Genomic DNA, 23,325 nt, shown 5'->3' on the forward strand with positions numbered 1-23,325 from the left:
ACTATATATGCTCAACCCCTAAAACCAACACCTTCAAGTTATCTAATAATTAAAGTTAATTACACTGACGGCCAATTAGCTAAAGGCCACGTTGTCTGATTCATGACTAAAATGCTAAAGTAAGAAAGACCAAAAAAAAAAAAAAAAAAAAAAAAACAGAAAACGAAAAACTAAGGCAGCAAATACTTCTGCCCTTGGGCAATACATTGATGACGAACTCCTCATTAGCTTGCTGCTTCTTGTTAAGTGGTCTTTTGTGTTCTCAAGTTGAGATGGAGGTCAACAAGATAAAAAGTACAGTCTACAAAGACAATGCAGAAGAAAATTAACTTACTCAAGAGAGTTTTATGATCAACATTTACGAACAATAAGCCCATGGCCGGTTATCAGGGCAAAGTGAAATCACAAAGGATGTTAGTGGATGAGGTCAAACTACATCCTACTCTAAAATTTACTACATTTGACCACTTCGCTAACACTACCTGACTAAATGATCTACAGCTTCCTGAGAGAAATTTGTCGATCTATGATCCTGTATGAAGCATACGGGACGATATGTTCAAGTCTGGTGTCCTATATACAGTGCCAAAAGTCTGACGTTTTATGAGAGACCCATATCTAAGCAAGAAAGAAGAAAAATAATTAGAACAGGCTCCGTCAGAAGAAGTCATCAAAAGCCCCCCCCTCCTTCTCACTTTCAGATCCTGCAAAAAGTATCATCGAGGGAAAAGGAAAACATAAAACAATGAAACAGAACTTATAAACATAACCATTTTTATCAAAGTTGCAAGGAGATAACACGATGTGCAAGGAAATGATTTCTGAATTGGGTATCTTTTAGAAATTGAAAATATTCTGACAAAATCAGTGCTTTTCTCACATAAAAAGAGGTGGCAACAAGCTGATCTAGATTGCGCTTAATTGCAGCGAAGTAATTTCACCATAGGAACACTACACATAATATCATTATTGTCTTTGGTACAATCAGTTACACAGTGGGATCAGTTGCACACTCACTAAGAAAATTGATGTTCCTTCTGGATTATAAAGTACATATAGCCAGAAAATCAAAATACACACAGCTAACTAACCTGAAACATCTCCGGCTGAAATGTCCTGAACTATGAGCTTGAGAGAATTGGTGCAGGGGGGAGAAAAGTTAGCTGAGGTTGGAGTTGGAGCTGGAAAAGTAAAATCTGAGTCAGTGGATGAACATTCAGAGTTACTGGAAATGCTTTCGGACCCTTCGTGTCTAACAAAAGGTCCTGCAGTTGTTGAACTTGATTTGGATGCGGTAGATAAGATTGTTTTCAGTTCCGAAACTTGGTTTGACATGCAATATATCATCCTGAAACACACTAGATCATATCTAGAATTAGTCAACTGATTTATGAGCAGCTTTACAAACATCATCAGAATAATTGTAACTTTTCATATATGTAGAAATCTAAATAAGACAGAAGTAATGTTTGCATCATTGAAATGCTGCCACTCTTTGGTATTCTCATGTCATTCGTTTTCTCAAAATGATTTTCACTTATAAACTATATATTGCAGGAAGTACTTCAAACAAACAAAATGGGTTAAACTGATGGGGCACACGAGCAAGTAGGAAATTGTGTTTTTTTTTTTTCAGCAGGTAAGACGCACCAAATCAAGCTATATAACCAAATTCATATAAAATAATCTCATTATTGCCATATGAAGAGGGCCTTCAAATTTTTTTCCGCTATATGCAATTACAAAGCTTTGAGTTGCCCATAACAAAACCAAAATCATATTGCTAATAATTTGACCTATGTACCCAGAGAAAAAGTATCTTATTTGATAGTCGAAAGTAATTTAGACTGGGAAACTCATTTCAATGACTGCGAATTGAAATTTAAAAAAATAAAATAAAATAAATAAACCTATAAGACACTTCAAAATATATATTTTATTCTATTCCTAACATATAAGAACTATGTACTTAAATCCTAATACAAGCGCTTAGAACTAGTCATATATTTCATTTGCAAATTACATCATAGATTCCAAGTTTGTCAGGTTCACAAACGAGCCTCTTTGACCCAATGGAAAGTCAACTTGATGAGGAAATACCATATTCAGTTCTATGTAATCCATGCACAAGATGAAAGGGAGAAATGAAAAAATGATAAGAGTATAATTCGTAAGCGCATCAACGAGTACTACCTGTTCAAAGAGTCCTGAAGTTGATGTACTATTCTTTCAGTTTCCTCTAACTTTTTACGTCCTTCCTCACTTGATACCCGAGCTTCTACGTATCTCCTTTCACACTCATTGGCTCTTTGTTTTTCTGCTTGCAGCATGGCCTATGTGAAAAGAGATGGAACATTAATTTGTAACCAGTTTAAGATGAGAAAAATAACGGAACAAATCTAGAAGAATGGCAATTCCTAAGCTATTGGGTCAATAATCATTACCTTCAGATTTTCAACTTCTGCAGTAAGAATTTTGATCTTTTCAGCATTTTTTTCAGGACTTGGGATTTCTTTGGTAATATCTTCAATTTCTATCTGTGAAACCAGAATTTTAGATGACACGTCTGTTTCACCAACTTTGATTACATTACTTTGCACGGAGGACTCCAACTTTGTTGCTTCCACTCCTTTTGCCTTTTCCAATTCAGTCTGCACAAATTATCTAAACCTTTCAGTAAAAAGACTTGAAAGGGGTTACCTAGCATGATGCTTCTGATTTTGTATGAAGTATAATAGTCATTTGTCATTGATTTCTTTACAAGAATTTAAAAGCAGAGATATTTGGTGCAACATTATGGTTGGGCCATTGATTTCAGCATTTGAATCATGACATAGGAATTCTTTGAGAATAGGGCATACTTCTTCAGTTTCTACCTGTATAACGAGACATTCAAACAACACATTTGTTTCATTAACTTTGCTTACATTAGCTTCCACAGAGGACTCCAACTTTGTTGCCTCTTCTCCTTCTGCTTTTCCCAAGTCAGTCTGCACAAATTATCTAAAATTTTCATTAAAAGAACTTGAAAGGGATTAGCTAGCATGATGCTTCTGATCTTGTAGATAGTATAGTCTGTACACTCATTCTGAGAACACTATATATATGTATGTATATACATATATATTGAGTTGCATTCACTCAACTAATTAACGAAATACAAGATTCATTTTTGCCCAGAACTATGTTGAAGCAATTTTCCTGCATGTTTCTTTTGGTCATATTTTGAGGATATGAAAAAAAAAAAACAAATGCCACAGAGGAAGCTAGGTAATTACCTGAACAATAACTCTCGGCTTAGATTGCATTCTACATCTAAAAGCATCACGAGCAGCCATTGCTCGTAAACCTGTCTGTAGACAATTGAAGAGAACTCGGTTTTGAGATTTTCTTTTCAGGAATATCTGCAAATTCTTTGAGAATGTGAAAAGCAACAAACTATGTATTATAGCGAAACAGGAAGCTGGTTCACCTGAATAATAACTGCCGCATTAACTCTATATCTAAAAGCATCACGAGCAGCCATTGCGCGTAAACCTGTCTGCAAGACAGTTAAGAGATCATGAATTTGAATCTTTTCTCGCCGGGCATTAAAACAAATTCTTGGGAAATACAAAAAGCAACAAACTATGTATATATCAAGTTAGCAACACAAGAAGCTGGGTAATCACCTGAATAATAATTGCAACCTTAACCCTATATCTAAGTTCATCACGAGCAACCATTGCCCGTAAACTAGTCTGTAAGACAACTGAAGAGAACAATATTTTGACATAGTCTTTTCTCGCCAGGCGTTTACGTGCAGTCTTCTGAATTTTAACTACAGCATTCACCCGCTTCTTGAGCTTATATAACTTGCGAGCCAATTCTCCTGAATCATAACAACGATATACTTGTGAAATAGTATATAGAAAATTCTAGTATATGCAGCCAATTATAAAGGTAGTTAGTATACATAGCTGATAAGAGCACTAACTGCCAGGGTAATGGAAAACTACATAAATGAATAAGGGGGATGGGGATCACACTGTAACCAAATCCTTCAAAATACATTCAATCAGCTGAAAAAATTCAGGATTTTGCCTTTGAAAAAAAGAGGTAAATAGGCTTTCTCTTCTTTTTTGCACTCACCTCTGCAAAATGATTGTACACAAATAGAAGCCTCCCGTATAGAAACATACTTTCTACGAGTAATACGAGTTCGGCCTCGCCTTTGAATCACATTAGCTGAGTCGCCAAGCATGAGTGTTCTCTTTGCATCTAGCTCAGCCATCTGACCAGCTCTTAGGAAAACCATTGTTTTCCCTATCTGGAAAAAAAAAAACTATTTACAACTTAGTTGAATATATATGATGTCTTGTTAAAAACACCCAAAAAAAAAAGATATCTTGCAAGTTAAAGACATAATATTTGATTTTGATGTGATTTTTCAGACTGGCCCTATAAATAGGCCATGAAGCAGCTGTTTTGAGGAAACTCCATTATTGAATTACAAAAGAATTTTCGGTCTTGAGTTTCTATCTTTCCCTCCTCCCTCTTCCATTCCCTCTTCTTTTTGTTATTTTCATTGGGTTCCGCATCATAGCTACTTCAGTCAACAATAGTCATAGGTTAGGAGCTTGCTTTGCAATTGTGGTTTACCAACAAGGCGAAGCCAAGTAGGAGTTCCAGAATTTTCTGTTGTGAATCTTGTGTTTGTCAACATAAGAGTGATTGATACGAAGTAATGGTTCTTATTACCTGATAATCTTTAAGCCCCATCTTCTCCAGAATCTTTTCGCAGGCTTCGTTTTCAGGAAAGCTGATAATATAGGCATTAAGTTCAGAAATGGGAACATAACCAAAACATCCATGAATAAGCAGAAAAGCCAGCAACAATATGGAAGATAACAATGTGACAACATTAAAAGTGAAAGCATAAGGTGGCACTTACTCCATTTTTAGAACCTCAGGGGCCAGGATACGAAATCGAGTTAAAAATTGAAAAAAATTCCTGTAAGTAGGGTATCCTGCACATTTTATTCGGACTGCCTCTAAAACACCCTACACAAATAACAAAGTATAAATGCCACCAATTGATAATAAGTAATAGTACTATACACACAGTTCCCGTTGTACTTACACCAGAATGTAGTTGTTGCACGACATTGATATTCTCAAATATTGCAGGCTTTAGGACATTATTTGGCTTTATACATCTAATGTAATGGGGTTCTGTAGCATTTAGTGTTTCCATCAAGTGTTGGAGTTGTTGCTGCATCAATAAGGTCAGAAATTAAGTTTCACCTTTATGCAGTAAATTGTTTCGACACATGGAATAATTTGATAATAATTTCTTGGGCAAAATCCAAAACAATTGTAAGCAATTTTCTTTCTTTCTGAGACCAGAATGGTAGACAAGAAGATAACCAGAATAGAAGATACCTTAAAACGAGAACTGATAGATGAGAACTTGGAAGATTTGGCCGCCTCCTCAGTAAGCGAAGGGAAAAGGCCTGCTACGAAAGAGCATTTTGAGGCACTCAACAAATCTCGATGCTCTGGAACAATATAGTCTTTATTTTTGTCTAGAAATTGATCAGACTGATATTGTACCTAAAAAAAAGCAAAAATAAGTGAAGATACTTCAGTGGAAACCACAGTACAGACGATGGATTTCAGAACAAAATACAATAACCAAGCCCACCTCTCCTGCATAATGAACAATGGTGAAATCTGAGCGGGTCAGTTTTGGCTTGATGAAGCGTTTGTTATCTTTGAATGTCTGATACAGCTTTTGTGAAAATGTGTCATGAGTTGATTTTGGAAACATGCTGTAAAGAGACAAAGTTAACCCCCCAAAAAAAAAAAAATTCTGATTAGACAATGGTTGGATGTGTCCTTTTTCCATCTAATTGTGTAAAGAACTAAAGTTTTATAAAAACGTTTCATAAAGGATATTCAAAGGATTACATGGCCATCAATAAAATATCTAATTGATTAACTTGGTGGGCATGAAAAGCAGGGCCAGAACATTTAATGTAATGGTGGAATCCATACTTGGATTACAAATTTACACTGAAAACAACAGTTAATGGATAAAATATAGAGCAGTTTCTGGATTTCATACAAATCTGGAGATATACTATTCATTTAATATGAAGTACCTGAGCAGGAACCTCTGTGTGAATTTGTTTGTGTGTCATTTCAGTCAAGAACATGGGGATTTTACCATCCTAACTTCACCTAATAAAGCATTTGAGCAGGAGCTTCTTTGTGTGTGTGTGTGTGTGTGTGTGTGTGTTTGTGTGTGTGTAATTGCAGCCAAGAATGAAGAGATGTTCATACCAAGCTTCATCAAGCAGAGCAATAATTCCACCTTTTTTCTGCAGAAGCGCAATCAATTAGTTAAATTGTGATGTGTGGATATAGATGATTCAGTATATTACTTTCTCATAGTTTAACTGCTGAATGAACAGATCAGCAATACACAAAAATGAAACCACGACAGTAGATTCAATGTACCATTTGGAAACACATGCAGAGTTTCACCAATTATTAGTATTGCTTGAAAGACATTCTGGCTCCAGAATAGGGGATACAAATCAGCAAACATGAAGTCCCATATATATGATCATTCATAAGGACTAACATCATGAGTGATGCATGATGCATCAAAGGAAAAGGGACAAGTCATTGCTTTTAGAATAATTTAAAGTTGGAAACTTAAAGGTTATAACATGTCGGCTTCGTGTCACCTCCAATGGGGACAGACTTATAAGAGTTTACGAGCTATGTAAGTGCTTTTCTGTTTACCAGTTCACATGAGAAAACATTAGAGGGAGGGAGGGGGATGGGGAGAGAGAGAGAGAGAGAGAGAGAGGGTAAGAAGACCTGTTCAATGAGATCCAGGACATCTTTATTATCAACAAATTCTATGTAGCTCCAATCAATTTCCTCTCTAGTGTACTCCTCTTGTTCCGACTTGAATACATGCTGAATCACATCATAACATTTAGATGGTACATTGAAAAGAATGACTAAAAACTCAAGTTTTCAAGTATGACTAACCTCATACCTTGTTGAAATGTTGTTGCAGCTTTTCATTAGTGTAATTAATACAGAACTGCTCAAAACTGCATTAATGGAACATAACAAGTTAGGACTAAGAATAACGTAGTGGGATTCAAGCTAAATTTAATCTGGGATCCTCCTTTCTAATTATTTGTAGCTGAGTAAATTCAGATTCAGCAATATCCCGAGGATTCCCCAAGTACCTTAGTGCAGGTCAGAAGTTCACGCCACCTGATGCTAGGTAGTATTAGGTCTTCTTATGCATACCAAATATGGATGAGAATGTATTTTTGTTTATGCTAAATGCATAAAACACAGAACCCTTCCCAAACATATCCATGCATTCTAAATTTTCGGCAATCAATCATTACCTGTTAGTTTTAAAGCTTTCAAAACCATATATATCAAGGACCCCGATCAGACATTTTGAGCTAGGGTCTTGTCCAATTGAGACATTGATTTTATCCACCAACCTGGACATAAAAAACAAACAGAAAAACCAATATTGTTCTTCATTTCCACAGTAAGCAGTTTAGTAAAAATGATTCAGAAGCTAGCATCTTACCAGTCAAACAAACGAGAGTATATAGTCTTGGCCAAACCATCTCTGCTAACTGTTGCGCCATGGGGATCAAGACTTCTTTTAATAATTTCTTCAGGAGTAACCATTACACGCTTACACAGTGCATCTTCCAGTGCACGAGGATTACACCTGATATACGAATAAGACATATGAAAACTGCACTGTGATTGACCAAAAAAAAAAAAAGAGAGTATGAATTATGTCTAGAGCAAAGCTTGCGTCGCACATTAGAAGTTCTGCTGTCATTTGAAGATGAAAAAGGGATTCATCATTTTTCAGAACAGATGAATCATTATCTTCCCCATTGGCAAAATCAATATTACCAAGATGAAGAATTGCAGCAACAACACTGAAAATAGCCTCCTGAGAGAGAGAGAGAGAGAGAGAGAGAGAGAGAGAGAGAGAGAGAGAGAGAGAGAGAGAGACAGAGACAGAGACAGAGACAGAGACAGAGACAGAGACAGAGTTATTCCCAGATTTTCTGTATAATGATGCTTAACTTAGCATTAAACAAATGCAGATTTAAATCAAAATAATATACCTGTTCTACTACACTTATTCCAACAACATCCATGGCTCTCCTTGTGGAGAGATAATTATGTTCATCACTTATACCATCCAGTTGATAGCAATTTGATTGATTAAGATAGTGATATGACTTAGGATCTCCCAACTTATACTTCTCTTTTTCCTGATATGACTTGAAATCTGTCAACCAGAAATTTTGTGAAATATCAAAAATATTCACTGAAGTAGAAAACTGAGCCATGTACCTGTTCCGGAGCAGCACAAAGGAGATAAAAACAGTGATAGTTACGCTCTAAATCAGAAATTTGGCAAACACGAGATCGCTCTAAGAGATAAGTTCTGATGGCTGCCCCCGATATTCTACCACGTTTATCAAATTGAATCTCAACAAATTTCCCAAAGCGGCTGCACCAACATATTCAAGAGAACAACAGTGGGTACAGAAACTATTTAGGAAATTTCATTGTCTGGTATAAAGATTTAGAAATAGATCATGTAGATCCAAAGACATGCCAAGCGTATTTTATTCAAAATTATTAAACAAAACAGTACCAACAGCAAAAACAGCACCCAAAAAAAAAAAAAAAAATTTTCAAAGCATTTAACAATTTCTCACCTGGAATTGTTATTCTTAACAGTTTTAGCGTTACCAAAGGCTTCAAGAACTGGATTTGACTGCACCACGTCAGTTACAACAACAAATTTTTTAGAAGGGTACAAGTTAAAACAATAAAAGAAATATTACACAATTCAGAAAAAATTAATTAATTAAAAGATTGGCACTTAACATCATTTTCTTTAGTGATGGGAAAGGATATTTATGCAAGGCTTCAGATCTCATTCTACCATTAAATAAAAACGTTAGCTACAGTAATATGGTTTCAGCTAATCAGCTTACTTCTAAAACTTGTTGTTCAACAGTCCGTCCTTCAGCTGCAGCATTTCCGCCCAAATAGGCAAGGTAGCGCATAAGCATTTTAGTTGTTTCAGTCTTACCAGCTCCGCTTTCCCCACTAACCAGAATAGAGTTGCTTTTACCCTCATTAATCATTTCCCTGGTTAGATTTGGAAAATTCAGTAAAGTAACTGCATCATCTTTTAAGGAGGAAAAAGTAGGATGCAAAAGAAACACAGTTCACCTGTATGCAGCATCGGCTATTGCAAAAACATGAGGACCCAGTTCTCCAAATGGCACTCCATTATACCGTTCCATCATAACAGTATCATACAGATGTGAGAGACTTTGGAATGGATTGATGGCGATGAGAATGTTTCCGGTGTAAGTCTGCCATGATGTCAAAGTATTATAACAGAGACGCCCAAAGCTGCAGTGATTAATCATTTTCTTCACCAGGGTGTACATTAATTGATCGAAACTATAGATAAGAGAAATCTTACATAAATTTCATTGCTCTCATATCTAGTTGCCAAATTACAAAGAACTCCAGGTTCATGCAAGTATGATAGCTTAGTCATGTCATCAACTCCACCAGCAGGCATATCCATATCCTTTGGATATATTTTTGACACCTTTGCAACGACCTGACCAATATGAAAGTAGGTCGGTTTAAGAAATAGACAAAAAATACAAAAAAAATAAGAATCACAAGCTTGAAACACAAAATTTGGAAAAATGTTGGATTTAAAGACAAATGAATAAGACCAAAAGATTCAGATTTAAATAATAACAACTCTTCCAACCATAAAAAAGGATAATAACAACTCTGTACCTTATTCCCATTACTAATTTGAATTTCAGCATCCTCTCCCTTAATATTTATTACTTCTCCGTCAATCCAAACTAATTCTGGATTTTCAACCCAAATTTGAGAACCAACAACAATGGTCACTGGCTTGCCCTGCAGCAGTTGAAAAAATTTACTACATTATCAGTTCAATGCCTTCTTTTCCCTTTCAGTAAGCAGTGAAAAGCTGGAATGTTAGTAAAAGTAGCTTAAATCTCTTTTGCTTTCATAATATGTACCACAAATAGTAAGCTATACATGTTCAGTAGGTACCAAGAAAAAAAAAAAAAACTCATGGGATCTCATAATTTAGCCCCAAAGTTTTCAATATAAAAACCACTTAGGCAGTCTTCTTAATGACTATATATGTGTGTCCATGTAGCCTATTTCTGAATGTATACTAAAAGTTTGAACAATTACTTGGAAACATCAAACTTTCTACCAAATTTCTCAGATGCAAACCTCCATCTGTACTCTATTTTTCTCAGTCTAAGGCACCTAATTCTCTATTTTTCTGTGAAAAAATCACATCCGGAGCAGCATTTGCCTTATTGCATCTTCATGGAAATTTCACATATATAAAACGAGAATATAAAACTAAGTTTACCATTCTGATCGATTCTCAGAGAGAAACCCAGAAACGTAGCTACTCTGCTGAATACGAATCAAAAATCCATCAAGCTTTCAACGATCTTGGTTCCGATTTCTCATCAAAAATGAAAGATTTAGACTGGAAAACGAAAGCTTGCAGAAGTTACTTACTCTTTCTTTTGTTTTTTTTTCTTTGTTCGTTTAGCACTGCCTTCGTGTCCTTTGGTTTGTGGAAGTGGCAGTCTTCGCACGCCCCACAATTTCGCCATTCTTGTGGCTCTCTCTCACTCTCTTCGCGCCTTACTCTCACTCTATTGAGAAGAAAGAGACGACTGTTAAACGTTTATTTACAAAGAAGGGAGTTAAGGCGCTGTTTGAATTAACGCAACTCCAACGCGTTTGTTTTCGCGTTATTTTAACGTCTCGTTAACTGATTTTTTGGGCTCATTACTAATTTTAAAAAAAAGCATCTTATTTCTTTGGGTCCAAGCAAAGCGGTATAAGACCAACGGGTCTGAAAGTGACTTCGAGCCCAACCCTACCTACTCATGTGGGCCCTAAACCAACAGTCAATCTTAATGGGGTCAACATTGTAATAAAAATATATCTAATTTTAATTGATTAGTAAATTGATCTAATCATGTTAGATTTGTGTTTCTAAATCAAATTTGGCAAAATATATAATATAAGCGCAAACTCAATTACTTTTTAACATTTGTGTATCAATCTCACACCAACTCAAATTACTTATCTTATTTCTCGATATCATTTGGAATTCAAATTTAGTGTATAAATTTGGTGTCTCGCATTATTGTTTTAAAAAAACAAAACAAAAAGAAATGTTCAAAAGTTAAGTACGTAAGAGAAAAGAAAAAAAACAAAACAAAATAGCTTAAACTACTCAACGCCAATCCAGAATGAAAGAATATGAGAGTGAGAGAGGCAGAGACTTTATAGACGTGAAGAAGAATAAGAAGAGGAGGAAATGATCCAACCCACACCTTCATCTCCTTCTTCATCTTCATCTTCTTCATCGCCATCTTCTCCACAATTGATGCAGATCTACGAAAGCGTAACCCTAATTCCCGGTCTCCCAAACGACGTCGCAGCACTCATTCTCTCCCTCATCCCCTACTCCCACCAAGCCCGCCTCAAACCAACCTGCAAATCATGGAAGCTCTTTCTCTCCTCCAAAACCCTAATCGCTCTCCGCCAAACCCACCGTAACCTCTCTCACCTCCTCTGTATCTTCCCCCAAGACCCCTCCGTAGCCTCTCCTTATCTCTTCGACCCCCAAAACCTAGCCTGGTGCCCCCTTCCCCCCATGCCTTGTAACCCCCACGTCTATGGCCTCTGCAACTTCACATCTCTCTCCATTGGCCCCCACCTCTATGTCATCGGCGGTTCGCTCTTCGACACTCGCTCGTTCCCGATTGACCGTCCCTCGCCGTCCTCCGCTGTCTTCCGATTCGATTTCAACACTTCCTCGTGGGACTTCCTCGCCCCGATGCTCACACCACGTGGCAGCTTCGCCTGCGCCGCGGTTCCGAGCTCCGGCGAGATTCTCGTCGCTGGCGGTGGCTCTCGTCACACGCTGTTCAGCGCCGCTGGAAGCCGAATGACCTCGGTGGAGCGATATGACATTGGTAGAAATGAATGGGTTGCCATGGACGGGTTGCCGGGTTTTCGGGCCGGGTGCGCGGGGTTCTTTGTTGGGGAAGGGGAGGAGAGGGAGTTCTGGGTGATGGGTGGGTACGGCGAGTCTAGGACGATATCAGGAGTTTTTCCAATAGACGAGTATTACAGAGACGCCGTGGTGATGGAATTGAAGAATGGGAATGGTGGTGGCAGGTGGAGGGAGCTTGGGGATATGTGGGAAGAAGGCGAAAGGGTGAGGCTCGGCAAAGTTGTCGTAATCGAAGATGGTGATGATCGTGGACGCCCTGCTGTTTTCATGCTTGATGGGAATGATATATTCAGGTAGTTTTTCCATTTTCTTAATTTTTTGTGTTTAAGTTCGGGCTTGAAGTAGCATTGTATGTTCTGTTCTGCTAGTAACAATTGATTCAAATTGGATTGATATTATTCATGTAGATGTCAATCTTAAATACCTCTACTAAGCTTTAAGCTCAAATGTTTTTGCTCTGCATTGTGAGTTTCCTTGTTGGATTTGTTTGAATTGGTTACTTAAATTCAGTTTAACGGGCAACAGTTGTTTTCAGATGAACTAAATGTGTGATTTAGATAGAAAACATTTGCTGCTGCGTCATGTTCCGGGTGTATTGATGCTTCAGTTTCCCACAACATTGTTCCATTTACTTCAAAATTACCTGGTATTGAATGATTAATGTTATTTTGATTGAGAGTTGTGCCCGAACTTAGTGTTAGATTTCTGTAAGAGTGCTACTAAACGAACCCTAAAATTAACTGAGTACACCCTATTGCCAAACTATTTATTGAATTACTAATTTACCCTAATAGAAAATGACCAAAAAGGGTATATTGAATTGTGAAACAAATGTAATTTTATTAAGCACACCCTATTCATCATATTCAACCCTAATCAAATGACTATAACCATCTATTTCATAAATTTTTTGTATTCTTCGAAAGCTACGATTTACCAAATCATTAGTTATTCAAAATCACCGGAAATCAGGTTATTACATCTCCTGGAAATCATCAGGAATCTTCTTTAGTATAGTTTCCTAGTTTATAGGGTCCCTTCTGTATTTCCAATACAACTTCAAGTTCAGATCAGAATGAGGGATGGACTAAAGTTTTGTTTTGTTTTTTTTCTCTTTTTTATTTACATTTTTTTATGTAAATCGTATATGCTGGGTGTTCTTAGGTTGTCATGGCTTCTAGGGAGTTCTGGATTTTTGTTCATTTTTTGTGTAGCAAGTTACTAAATGCATGCTCAGGATTTTGTCCATTCAACTTGTTCATTTTCAGTGCTGGATTTCTAGGTAGTGGACTTGATTCACTTGAATGATCTTTGACTGTTTCATACTGATAAAGCTTTTTAATTGGGGAATTAATGTCGATCTTTAGTTACTGTTTAGATGTTTTCCTGGTATTGCTAGCAATTCAAAAGCAGAAGAATCTTCAAATTGTGAACACTGATACATGTTTTGCATTAGGTTCAGTCAGCTTTCAATATAGAGGGAGGCCAAGAAAAAGCAAATGGGGCAGTGAAAAAACTTATACTGGAGAGATGAATTGGTATATTAGGGTGTACCAATGGTATTTTTGGTAGTTAAATAAGGTGTACTTAGTTAATTTTATATTTTGATTTAAATATTAAGGTGTACTTAGATTATAGGGTGTATTTAGTTAATTTTAGTGTTTAGCAACACTCTTTCTGTAATTGGCCTTATAGGGTTTGAAATGTTAGTTGACTAGATCATGCAAATTTAAGTATAAGTACTCAGAGATGCTGAGTTGCTGAGATGGTCCAGTCTAGAGTAGGTACTTAGAGATATTCATTGATAAATTTTTTTTTTAAAGTGGACTGGTGAAATAAGGGTGTAAGAACTTAGATGGAGTCGACTTTTCTTCCCTTTGCATCCTTGGTCCCCCTCATTGGTTAAACATAACAAAAGGGAAAACATGTGTGCATGAGAGAGGACTATCTGAAGTGGAAACATCAAAATGTTCATTGATCTAAAGTACTAATCCGCGTATAGTAACTGTTTTTTTTTATTTTTGCAAGACTATCCAAGCTTTACGGGATGCTGGAACTCTTTATGTGGCTCAGTCATATTTTATATATAACACCATTGAAGCATTGTCTTTAGATTTGCCTGTAAAGAAACAACTGGGGAGGGGGCAGATCTTGAACTTATTATGATTCTCCATGATGTAGTTTGTGCTTATATCTCACGCTGAACATTATCTATATATTCCACCAAAGGGAGAATGCAGAAGACAGAGTTTGAAGTCTGCTGTTAAGCTATATTGAACTAATAAAACCTAACAGACGGTGTCTGTTATGCTTCAGTTATTTCTGATGATTTAAATTGGATGTTATGCTAATTTAAAGTTTTTGACTTAGATGACATGGTCTCTGGAGTTCCTTTGACATAGATTCTACTTGGCAATAATGGCTGTAATGCTTTAGTTTCCTTTCTATTGGATTGATTGTGGTTTCATGAGGGGAAATGTTGTTTTTCATAACAAAAATGTTGAGAGATGCATAGTTTTATTGGACAATTTGTAGAAGCTATTCTACTATGTAGGACCACATTCTTGTAAGTTCGCTTTTGTATATGCTTATTAATGTCCGTTTGGGTGTATGTCATATGCCCCCAGTTTATGTGTGTCCTTTTGAATTTCTCCCACTGTGAGTGCTCCAGTGCTGTTTGCTGTCCCTAATTTGAAGAACATCATCTTGTATAGGAAATTAGAACTTGAAGACCAAACTGGAGTGCAGCCACTTTAAAACTTGCCGCTCTGCATTTGATCTTTCAATGATGATTTTCAAAGGAAGTTATTGCTTTTGTTGCTTAAATGCTGTGTCTACTGCACTGCAGGTATAACATGGCTTCAAATCGCTGGTTTAAGGAGTCGCGTATACCAAGAAAGGCTCCTTGCAACTCATTATTTGGATTTGTTGTATTGGACGGAGAGCTGCATGCAATCACCCTTTTGAAGGCAGTTGAGACAACAGAAACCCGAAGGTCGCGATTGCATAAGAGGGCGGGAACGCTGTACATCCAAATCTACAATCCTAAGAAGAAGACATGGAGATCTCTCATTACGAAGTCGCCTTTCCATTACAGCTTGGATTTCAATACTGCAGTTATGAGCACCATTCGCTTGTGAATTTCGATTCTTATTGTGCGTACTCATGTTAATAGTTGTACCGATTGATGTGCAGCATTGTCTATATTGGTCCACCTCACCTGGTCCATTGCTGCCAGCATATTTGTAAAGCCCTTCAATGTACAGCAGACTGAGATATATAGATCCTTAGCTGTTAGTGAAGTGCTAATTAGTTAAGGTTGAATTCACATGAGTTTCATATATTGTATCAGTTGTTTTTCCAGACTCCAGAGATTAAATATAGATAAAGTTCTGTGTAAAATAGCTTTTTCTTTTCTTTCTTTTTCCCCCAGTGCATCCATCACGCTTTACTGGTGTAGCATCTAAAATTTATCTGCTTTGTATGATCTAATGTCTATCTACCCCCAAGCCCATTTCTGGGTTTGAGTTCAGGTTTTGTCCTTTCCGTAGATTATTATTTTTTAATTTTAGAAAGATAAAAGCCTGGGTTAGATTCATCCATAATTTTTTGGTAGCTTCATTCGTATCTCAATAGTCAATCTGATTCTCACGTAGAAAACTTTACACGTATTTTCAACAAATTCACCGGTGTTTACCTGTTACACGTATTTTCAACAAATTCACTGGTGTTTACCAGTCGTATGTATACAAATATGTGTCCATTTCTCTTTCATTTTTCATTTATACTCAACTGGTCTTCTCCTCTGTTAAAACAAAACGGCTCGTGTTAGAAAGTCTAGTTGTTTTCCCCACAAGATAAGTCATCTCAGAACTACCAAATGTCGTGCAAAAGTTGCGACCAAAAAACAGAATGTCGTGTAGGAATTCAGCACATGCAAAAAATTTGAGACCAAAGCTGCAGACATTCAGGGGACAAAGTGAGGTTTCACGTTTCCACAAAGTTTTGAGTGCAAAAAATTTCAGAAGATGACGAAGCAGAATTGAGATATATATGGCGTGAAGAATGGGCCAGTCAAACTCAATCCAGATTGCAGCCTAAAACCTCAACATATATGGCGACTTTTATCTGCTGTTTTATAGACTTCAAAATTGAGATATAAGAAAATTCCTACCAGAGTAAGTCAACCCAAAATCGCGGTTTAACATTTTGTCAAACTTTTGGGATGTGAAGGTCCTTTGTAAACTAGAGAGTAAATAAACGCATATGAAATTTTAACAGAAAAACTAAGGCAACAGGGTTTGAATTCGTTTTCTTTGTGCCTGAAAATGCATGACATAGTAGAAGGAAAAAAACGTCTGTTTGCAAGACTCCTCTGTTCTGACCCATTCAATTTTTTAATGCTGTGCTTCACCTCAATTATATATAGTTTGGCCTTCCGTTTTGTCTTCGTCTTGCTAAACAATATACTTGAACAAGAAGAAAACGTTTGAATGTGTTGTTAGTATTGGTGTGTGCCTACCCTTTACACGACATGACATGTTCAATACTTTAGACAAAAAAAAATTTTGAATTTTCATGGTGATGACTCAAGACCTTGAAAATATGATATATGTTAGTCGCTATTTATCAATATTATTGTTTAAGTCGCTATTTTATTATTATTTTTACAATACAAAAGAATCAAACTCTTGACTTAGCTTAATTCTAATTCATTTCTTTACCCACTTTCACCCTTGGAATGGTGAACCTAACGTCATCTTCATATGTAAAAAACTTGACCTTGTTATTTGAGCATATGTCAAATTCCGCATTCTTATTATATATTATTACGTAATCACTTACTATCTTTTGTTCCATAAATTTCTTTATCACTATTTCCAAAAATGTAAACAATGGAAAGCAGCATTGAGTATGTTAATTGCATGCATGACTCAGGTTAAGGCATATTTTAGATAATCATGCATGTAAAAATGGTGAATGAAGGAAATAGTTTGGTAGAGAAGATCTGTGTATTTGATAGATATGTGAATATACAATATAGCTACAGCTTTATACAAACTGAGAGAGTTTTATTCTAGGAAGGAAATAAAACAATTGAATGACATATATACAAGGAATCAATCAACGACCCTATAATCTGGGCATATGAAAATATATGACTTTGATTCTTTCCTTTAACAATGCATGAGTTCCACAAGGGTTGGCTTCAAATTGTGGAAGCTAGCTAGTGTGAGGTCAATTACGTTTTCTTTCTCTTTGGCACCATCGAAAACAATAAGCTTACTAAGAATAAATTGACCTCAAAGTTCTTTTCAACTTGATGTAAAACCATTTGTCAGAGGTGCTTCTGCTTATGCTACAGTGAACGTGTTGAATTTGTTCCAAAAATTATAGAGCAAGTAATATATTATTTTCAAATTCTGCAGATTGCTTTTAATTTAAAACTCACTGTTAAAGGTAAATAGATAAGAAAATAAATTGGTTTTTAATTATCTTCTCTCTTAAAGATACAAAGTACATGAGATTTATACAAGTTACACATGCATGCGAAAAAATTAAATTAAAAAGAATGAATTTCCTCTTGGGATTATTCTGTTAAATTCTATACATTGTGAAGCTGATACACATTTTCTACAACTTACACAACTTACTAAAGAACAAAAAACAAGAAAACCCCAGAAAATTAAATCAACTGAATGTTGGGAACTAAAATCATTGGTATGGCTGAACTTGGATATGCAGATGCCCCCCTCTGCAGGCTCTCCTAGCTCTTTGTTTGGTACTCTACTTCAAGGGGTTGTCGGATTAGGGCCGCCGGATGGGACGGTACCGCTAAGGATCTGCTTGATCAGAGGGAAGAAGGGACGATTAAGATTAGAACTGCCCCTAATTTGCAGAACATCTTTCTTCATCCTTATCGTCAAAGTTTCTTCCCCATGCAGCAATCTGCAGGCCTCGTATGAGTGCATGCTCATAAGAAAAACTACTACCATGGCCACCAAAAGCATGTTTACAAACTTCATTTTGTTGGGCAAATAGGAAAAAAATTGCTTTTGCTGCTTTTTCCTGTTTGGGTTTCTTTTTTGTGATCGCTCTTCAATGCAAACAAAGGATGTACTGAATGAAGAATAGATGGGGGCTATGGGGCTTTTTATAGATACGCATATCATAATGGACCAATTTTGCATGACGTGAGTTTGAATCTATAAATCTATTCGTTGTTTTGACTATTTGACGATTATGTTAGAGGGTTAGAATTGAATGGGTCGTGCCATACCCAAAAGGAACCGGGTTACCAGATTCAAATTTTATTTTATTTTAAAATAAAAAATTAGTAGTACTGGAGGTATGTTGACCTATTCTTCTTACTATTTGCTTGCATCGCAAAAAAATAAATAAACACGTCGCACTGTTGAACTGAGAATTGAGCTTGGCAGGGAGGGAAGCGTGTACACGGCTTTTGAAAGTTGAATGTTTTGAACTTGAAAGTATTGGTGTGTGTTAACCTTTTACACGACAGGATGTATACACTACTTGGGTTGTGTCAAATGAATCTTAAAGTAGTTTATTGGAAATCATATTTCATAACCAAAGGCGATAGTTTAAACTACAAAAAAGAGGGGGTTTCTCACACACACACACACACTATATACCAAAGTGTCATGCGGGGTTAGAACTTGAGACAACTGATATACAAATCAATGTTCTTTTCCACTAGTGATGTACTATTTATAGCCTAAAAGACATCAAATGTAATGACACACATGTTACATTATTTTTTTAATACAAGTAATATTCTAAATTATTCTAATCTATGCAAAGGGGTCTACCTCAATGAAAAAGAGTATTTACTGACAGACTAGTAATTTTAGGTTTAAACCCTTATGACACTTTGGTAAATGAATTATCGTGTTATGTGCCACATCAGTTAACTAAAAAATGGTAAATGGGTTGATGCTCATTGTAGATAGCATGCCCCTAATGTGAAATATTAGACTTTGTGCATCTACTATGCCTGTGAAGTGAATTTCCAAAAGGGTTGGCTTCAAATTGTGTCACCTAAATTTACCAAAGTGAAAGATGTGAGCAAAAACACGGCACCAAATAGAAAATGATCGTTGAAACCAACTTTTTACTGAATGTGATCTTTCATTTTTCTCTTTGACACGAAACGATAAGTTCGACTTGAAGGTGCCTGCCAAATATGGCATGTACGTATCACGGTCAACTAAGGTCAGAGGTGCTTGCTTCTGTTGATGTTGTGATGTTTACTGTCTATGTGTTTGATTTTGGGTCCAAAATTGCAGCATGAACTATATCTTTGCACTTCTGCAGTGTAATTTCTATATATTTCAATACTCAAATGTTGAAGTAAAACAATAGCATTTAATAAAAGAAGCAATAGCTTTTCTACATTTTATTTTTCATTTGCTGGTCGACAAAAAGGCAATATCTTTTAAACTCATATCTGCTATAGGAAAATAGAAAAGAACTGAGCAAATAGAAATTGAGGGGGGGGGGGGAAAAAATAAAAAGAAGAAGAAATAATTTCCTCCATACTTGATATTATTTTGTCAAATTCATATACATTTTGTATAACTTACACAACTTACTGAAGAACAAAAATAAAAGAACTCCCAGCTTTCAGGTATTTTTCCTGTGCTTAATTATTCATTATCTAGAAATTTAAGTTAATTAAATATTTGGAACTAAATCTTTGGTGGTTGATGGTTGAACTTTGATATGTAGATGCCCCCTCTGCAAACGTACTTACTACTTCAAGGTTTCGTGGGATTCGGACCTCTGGATGGGACAGTACCCCTAAGTATCTGCTTGATCAAAGGGAAGAAGGAGGGAGGATTAACACCTCTAATTTGTGAAACATCTTTCTTCATCCTCGTCACCATCAAATTTTCTTCCCCATGCAACACTCTGCAGGCCTCATATGAGTGCATGTTCAGAAGAAAAACCACTACCATGGCCACCAAAATCACGTGTACAAACTTCATTTTGTTGGGCAAATGACAAGAAATGTTTTTTTGGGGGCTGGGTTCCTATTTTTGATCGCTCTGTATGCAATGCAAGCAAAAGATGTAATGAATGAATGAATAATAGAGGCGAGATATAGGGCTTTTTATATGCATCAATATGGACCAACTTACATGAACATGAGTTGGATTTTTTCAATATATTTATCTATTTTATTCTTTGTTTTGACTACTGACAATTATGTTAAAGGGTTTAGGATTGAATGGGTCGTCGTCATGCGCAGAAGGGGAACTGAGTTTTACTAATAAAAATACATATAGGAATATAATTTACATATTTTAATGCACATGTCACATCTGGCTAAAATGTATAGTTTAGATTAGACATAATTAGAATTTTGGGTTCTAAGATTTTTGGACTTCGGGTCATATTAGGAACTTTAGGTCCTTAAATATAAATTATTGAAATGAAAATAAATAACATAAATTGTTGGAACTTCTGGTTTGAGTTAGAGAAAAATCCAAAAACTGCAAGTTTTGATTTGCTTTTTGAGAATTGTAGAATTCCAAATCCTTGTATTGATATTATGTGGATTGAGAACTAAGAGACTTCATATCTTTATTTAATTATATAAGAATAATTTAGGACTTCCGTTACTTGCATAAAATAAAAACCCAAAGTCCTAGGTTCTCCATGATTCCAATAGCATTACAACTACTACATAATATTAATCCAACTTTGCAATCAAAACTTGCTCTGATCTGATGACATGCAAACGAAGAGATGGTGGGGACTCAGCTCAGGTCAACAACACTCACGATATTGATTCATGAAATAAATATCATAAATTCTTTTTTTGTTTTGTTTTTGGATTATGGGACAAAAATTGTGATATTTTTGGATCATAATTAGAAAGCAGAGAACAACCCACTATTTATTTCCCATTTGATGATTAAAGACAGACCCTAAACCTTAGATGGAGTCGACTTTTGTTCCCTTTGCAACCTTGGTCCTCTTCATAACATGAGAGAGGACTATCATGAAGTGGAAACATCAAAATATTCATTGATTTAAAGTCCTAATCCGCGTATAGTAGCTCTTTTTTATATTTTTGTAAGACTATCCAAGCTTCGCGGAATGCTGGAACTCTTTATGTGGCTCGGTAATATTTTATATATAACACCATTGAAGCATTGTCTTTGGATTTGCCTGTAAAGAAACAACTGGGGAGGGGGCGGATCTTGAACTTATTCTGATTCTGCATGATGTAGTTTGTGCTTATATCTCAAACTAAACATTATCTTTATATTCCACTAAAAGGAGATTGCAGAAGACAGAGTTTGAAATCTTCTGTTAAGCTATGTTAAACTAATATATAAAAGACAGTGGCTATTATGCTTCACCTGGTCCATTTGCTGCCAGCATATTTGTAAAAGCCCTTCAATGTACAGCAGACTCAGATATATATAGATCCTTACCTGCTAGTGAAGTGCTAATTAGTTAAGGTTGAATTCATACGAGTTTCATATATTGTATATCAGTTTTTTTTCCGGACTCCTGAGATTAAATATAGATAAAGTTCCGTGTTAAATAGCTTTTTCTTTTCTTTCTTTTTCTCCCAGCGCATCCATCACTCTTTACTGGTGTAACATCTAAAATTTATCTGCTTAGTAGCGTCATATCTCAAAAGTCAGTGATTCTGATGTTTTCGCCCTGGCAAGGTTTAGCCAAAAAGGTTTACTATGAGTTCACCACATAGAAAACCTTACATGTATTTTCAACAGATTTACCGGTGTTTACCAGCCGTATGCAAATATGTGTCTATCTCTCTTTCATTTTTCATTTATACTCAACTGGTCTTCTCCTTTGCTAAAACAAAACGGTTCGTGTTAGAAAGTCCAGTCGTTTTCCTCACAACAGAAGTCATCTCAGAACTACCAAATGTCGTGCAAAAGTTGCGACCCAAAAAGAGAATGTCGTATAGGAATTCAGCACATGCCAAATATTTGAGACCAAAGCTGCAGACATTCAGGGGCCAAACTGAGGTTTCAAGTTTCCACCAAGTTTGGAGTGCAAAAAATTTCAGAAGATGACGAAGCAGAATTGAGATATATATGGCGTGAAGAATGGGCCAGTCAAACTCAATCCAGATTGCAGCCTTAAACCTCAACATATATGACGACTTTTATATGCTGTTTTATTGACTTCAAAATTGAGAGGTAAGAAAATTCCTATCAGAGTAAGTCAACCCAAAATCGCGGTTTAACATTTTGTCAAACTTTTGGGATGTCAAGGTCTTTGCAAACTAGAGAGTAAATACACGCATATGAAATTTAACAGAAAAACTAAGGAAACGGGGTTTGAATTCGTTTTCTTTGTGCCCGAAAATGCATGACATTGTAGAAAAAAAAACGTCTGTTTGCAAGACTTCTCTGTTCTGACTCATTCAATTTTTTAATGCTGTGCTTCACCTCAATTATATATAGTTTGGCCTTCCGTTTTTTCTTTGTATTGCTAAACAATATACTTGAACAAGAAGGAAAAAAAAAAAAAAAATTTGAATTCTCAAACTAGTATCTTATCTTTTTCAATAAACGAATGTTTGCATAGAGAAAATGTGTCACTTTACAACATGTTTAAGTTTTGTAGCTCGAGTGGTTAAGAGCATTTATCATGCACCCGAGGTCCTAACTTCAATTCCCCTTCCCCCAATATTGCTTGTATAAAATTAAAAAAAGGTTTTGCAGAGACATTAAAACTGAAGCATTTTAAGTTTACAAATAAAAAATTACACCTAACCTCTAGTTACTGTTCCTTCAGAAGAATCTGATATACTTGTCACACACGCAGTGGCTCCAGAACTGAAGCAATGGTAGACAAATCTGCCTTGCCATCTCCCATGAAATTAAGAGATGATGAAAAGTACTCTGTATATTTCTACTGATGATCAGATTATAGATCAGTAAGACCAATATGCTCTTACAGTGATCAGATTATCTTAGGGGAGAGAGAGAGACCAATATTCATCCTCAACTTCATCAACATCTTACTGTGCATTGTCATTTTCGATCTTCAATGCAATGTATTGATGAATTAAAATCTAAGGTTGATGGTTGAACTTTTGATGTTTTGATGCCCCTCTGCAG

The 23,325-nt window shown here is 36.0% G+C and overlaps 2 protein-coding genes across 7 annotated transcripts; one reads left to right on the top strand and one right to left on the bottom strand.

The window, feature by feature from the left end:
• Positions 1-76: 76 nt before the first annotated feature.
• On the bottom strand, positions 77-10,802 carry LOC117636579 (myosin-16). Of its 5 annotated transcripts, XR_004587089.1 has the most exons (29): positions 10,672-10,802; positions 9,895-10,023; positions 9,563-9,706; positions 9,304-9,449; positions 9,063-9,219; positions 8,781-8,839; positions 8,410-8,569; positions 8,178-8,327; positions 7,863-7,999; positions 7,619-7,765; positions 7,425-7,526; positions 7,058-7,115; positions 6,874-6,975; positions 6,328-6,365; positions 5,687-5,813; positions 5,425-5,595; positions 5,123-5,254; positions 4,934-5,043; positions 4,741-4,801; positions 4,132-4,309; positions 3,672-3,871; positions 3,473-3,541; positions 3,279-3,353; positions 2,877-2,990; positions 2,445-2,651; positions 2,194-2,333; positions 1,092-1,348; positions 483-704; positions 77-301 (listed from the first exon to the last, which is right to left on the bottom strand). XR_004587089.1 is itself a non-coding variant. In XM_034371146.1 (28 exons), the coding sequence occupies exons 3-28, from the start codon at positions 9,668-9,670 to the stop codon at positions 658-660; spliced, it is 3,201 nt and encodes a 1,066-aa protein (XP_034227037.1). In that variant the 5' UTR covers positions 9,671-9,706; positions 9,895-10,023; positions 10,672-10,802; the 3' UTR covers positions 321-657. The 5 variants fall into 5 exon arrangements, 3 of the variants coding, with proteins under 3 accessions (XP_034227037.1, XP_034227035.1, XP_034227036.1); XR_004587090.1 differs by lacking the exon at positions 77-301 and having other exon boundaries at positions 321-704; positions 1,092-1,358; XM_034371146.1 differs by lacking the exon at positions 77-301 and having other exon boundaries at positions 321-704; positions 2,928-2,990.
• A 567-nt stretch (positions 10,803-11,369) lies between these two features.
• LOC117636580 (F-box/kelch-repeat protein OR23) lies at positions 11,370-15,591 on the top strand. Of its 2 annotated transcripts, none has more exons than XM_034371149.1 (2): positions 11,370-12,480; positions 14,902-15,025. In XM_034371149.1, the coding sequence occupies exons 1-2, from the start codon at positions 11,486-11,488 to the stop codon at positions 14,942-14,944; spliced, it is 1,038 nt and encodes a 345-aa protein (XP_034227040.1). In that variant the 5' UTR covers positions 11,370-11,485; the 3' UTR covers positions 14,945-15,025. The 2 variants fall into 2 exon arrangements, with proteins under 2 accessions (XP_034227040.1, XP_034227038.1); XM_034371147.1 differs by lacking the exon at positions 14,902-15,025 and adding an exon at positions 15,036-15,591 and having other exon boundaries at positions 11,372-12,480.
• Positions 15,592-23,325: the final 7,734 nt, after the last annotated feature.

This window comes from Prunus dulcis, chromosome 8, assembly GCF_902201215.1.
Source record: "Prunus dulcis chromosome 8, ALMONDv2, whole genome shotgun sequence".
Classification (NCBI taxonomy): domain Eukaryota; kingdom Viridiplantae; phylum Streptophyta; class Magnoliopsida; order Rosales; family Rosaceae; genus Prunus; species Prunus dulcis.

What these genes read in the sequence shown, in the direction of transcription:
- LOC117636580 (XM_034371147.1), top strand. Translation starts at nt 11,486, where the DNA reads ATGATCCAACCCACACCTTCATCTCCTTCTTCATCTTCATCTTCTTCA. An exon ending in GATGGGAATGATATATTCAG is followed by an intron (nt 12,481 to 15,035) that starts GTAGTTTTTCCA and finishes ACTGCACTGCAG; the next exon opens with GTATAACATGGCTTCAAATC.
- LOC117636579 (XM_034371144.1), bottom strand. Translation starts at nt 9,670, where the DNA reads ATGGATATGCCTGCTGGTGGAGTTGATGACATGACTAAGCTATCATAC. An exon ending in ATAGCCGATGCTGCATACAG is followed by an intron (nt 9,220 to 9,303) that starts GTGAACTGTGTT and finishes AAATCTAACCAG; the next exon opens with GGAAATGATTAATGAGGGTA. An exon ending in TGGGGCTTAAAGATTATCAG is followed by an intron (nt 4,310 to 4,740) that starts GTAATAAGAACC and finishes TTTTTTTTCCAG; the next exon opens with ATAGGGAAAACAATGGTTTT.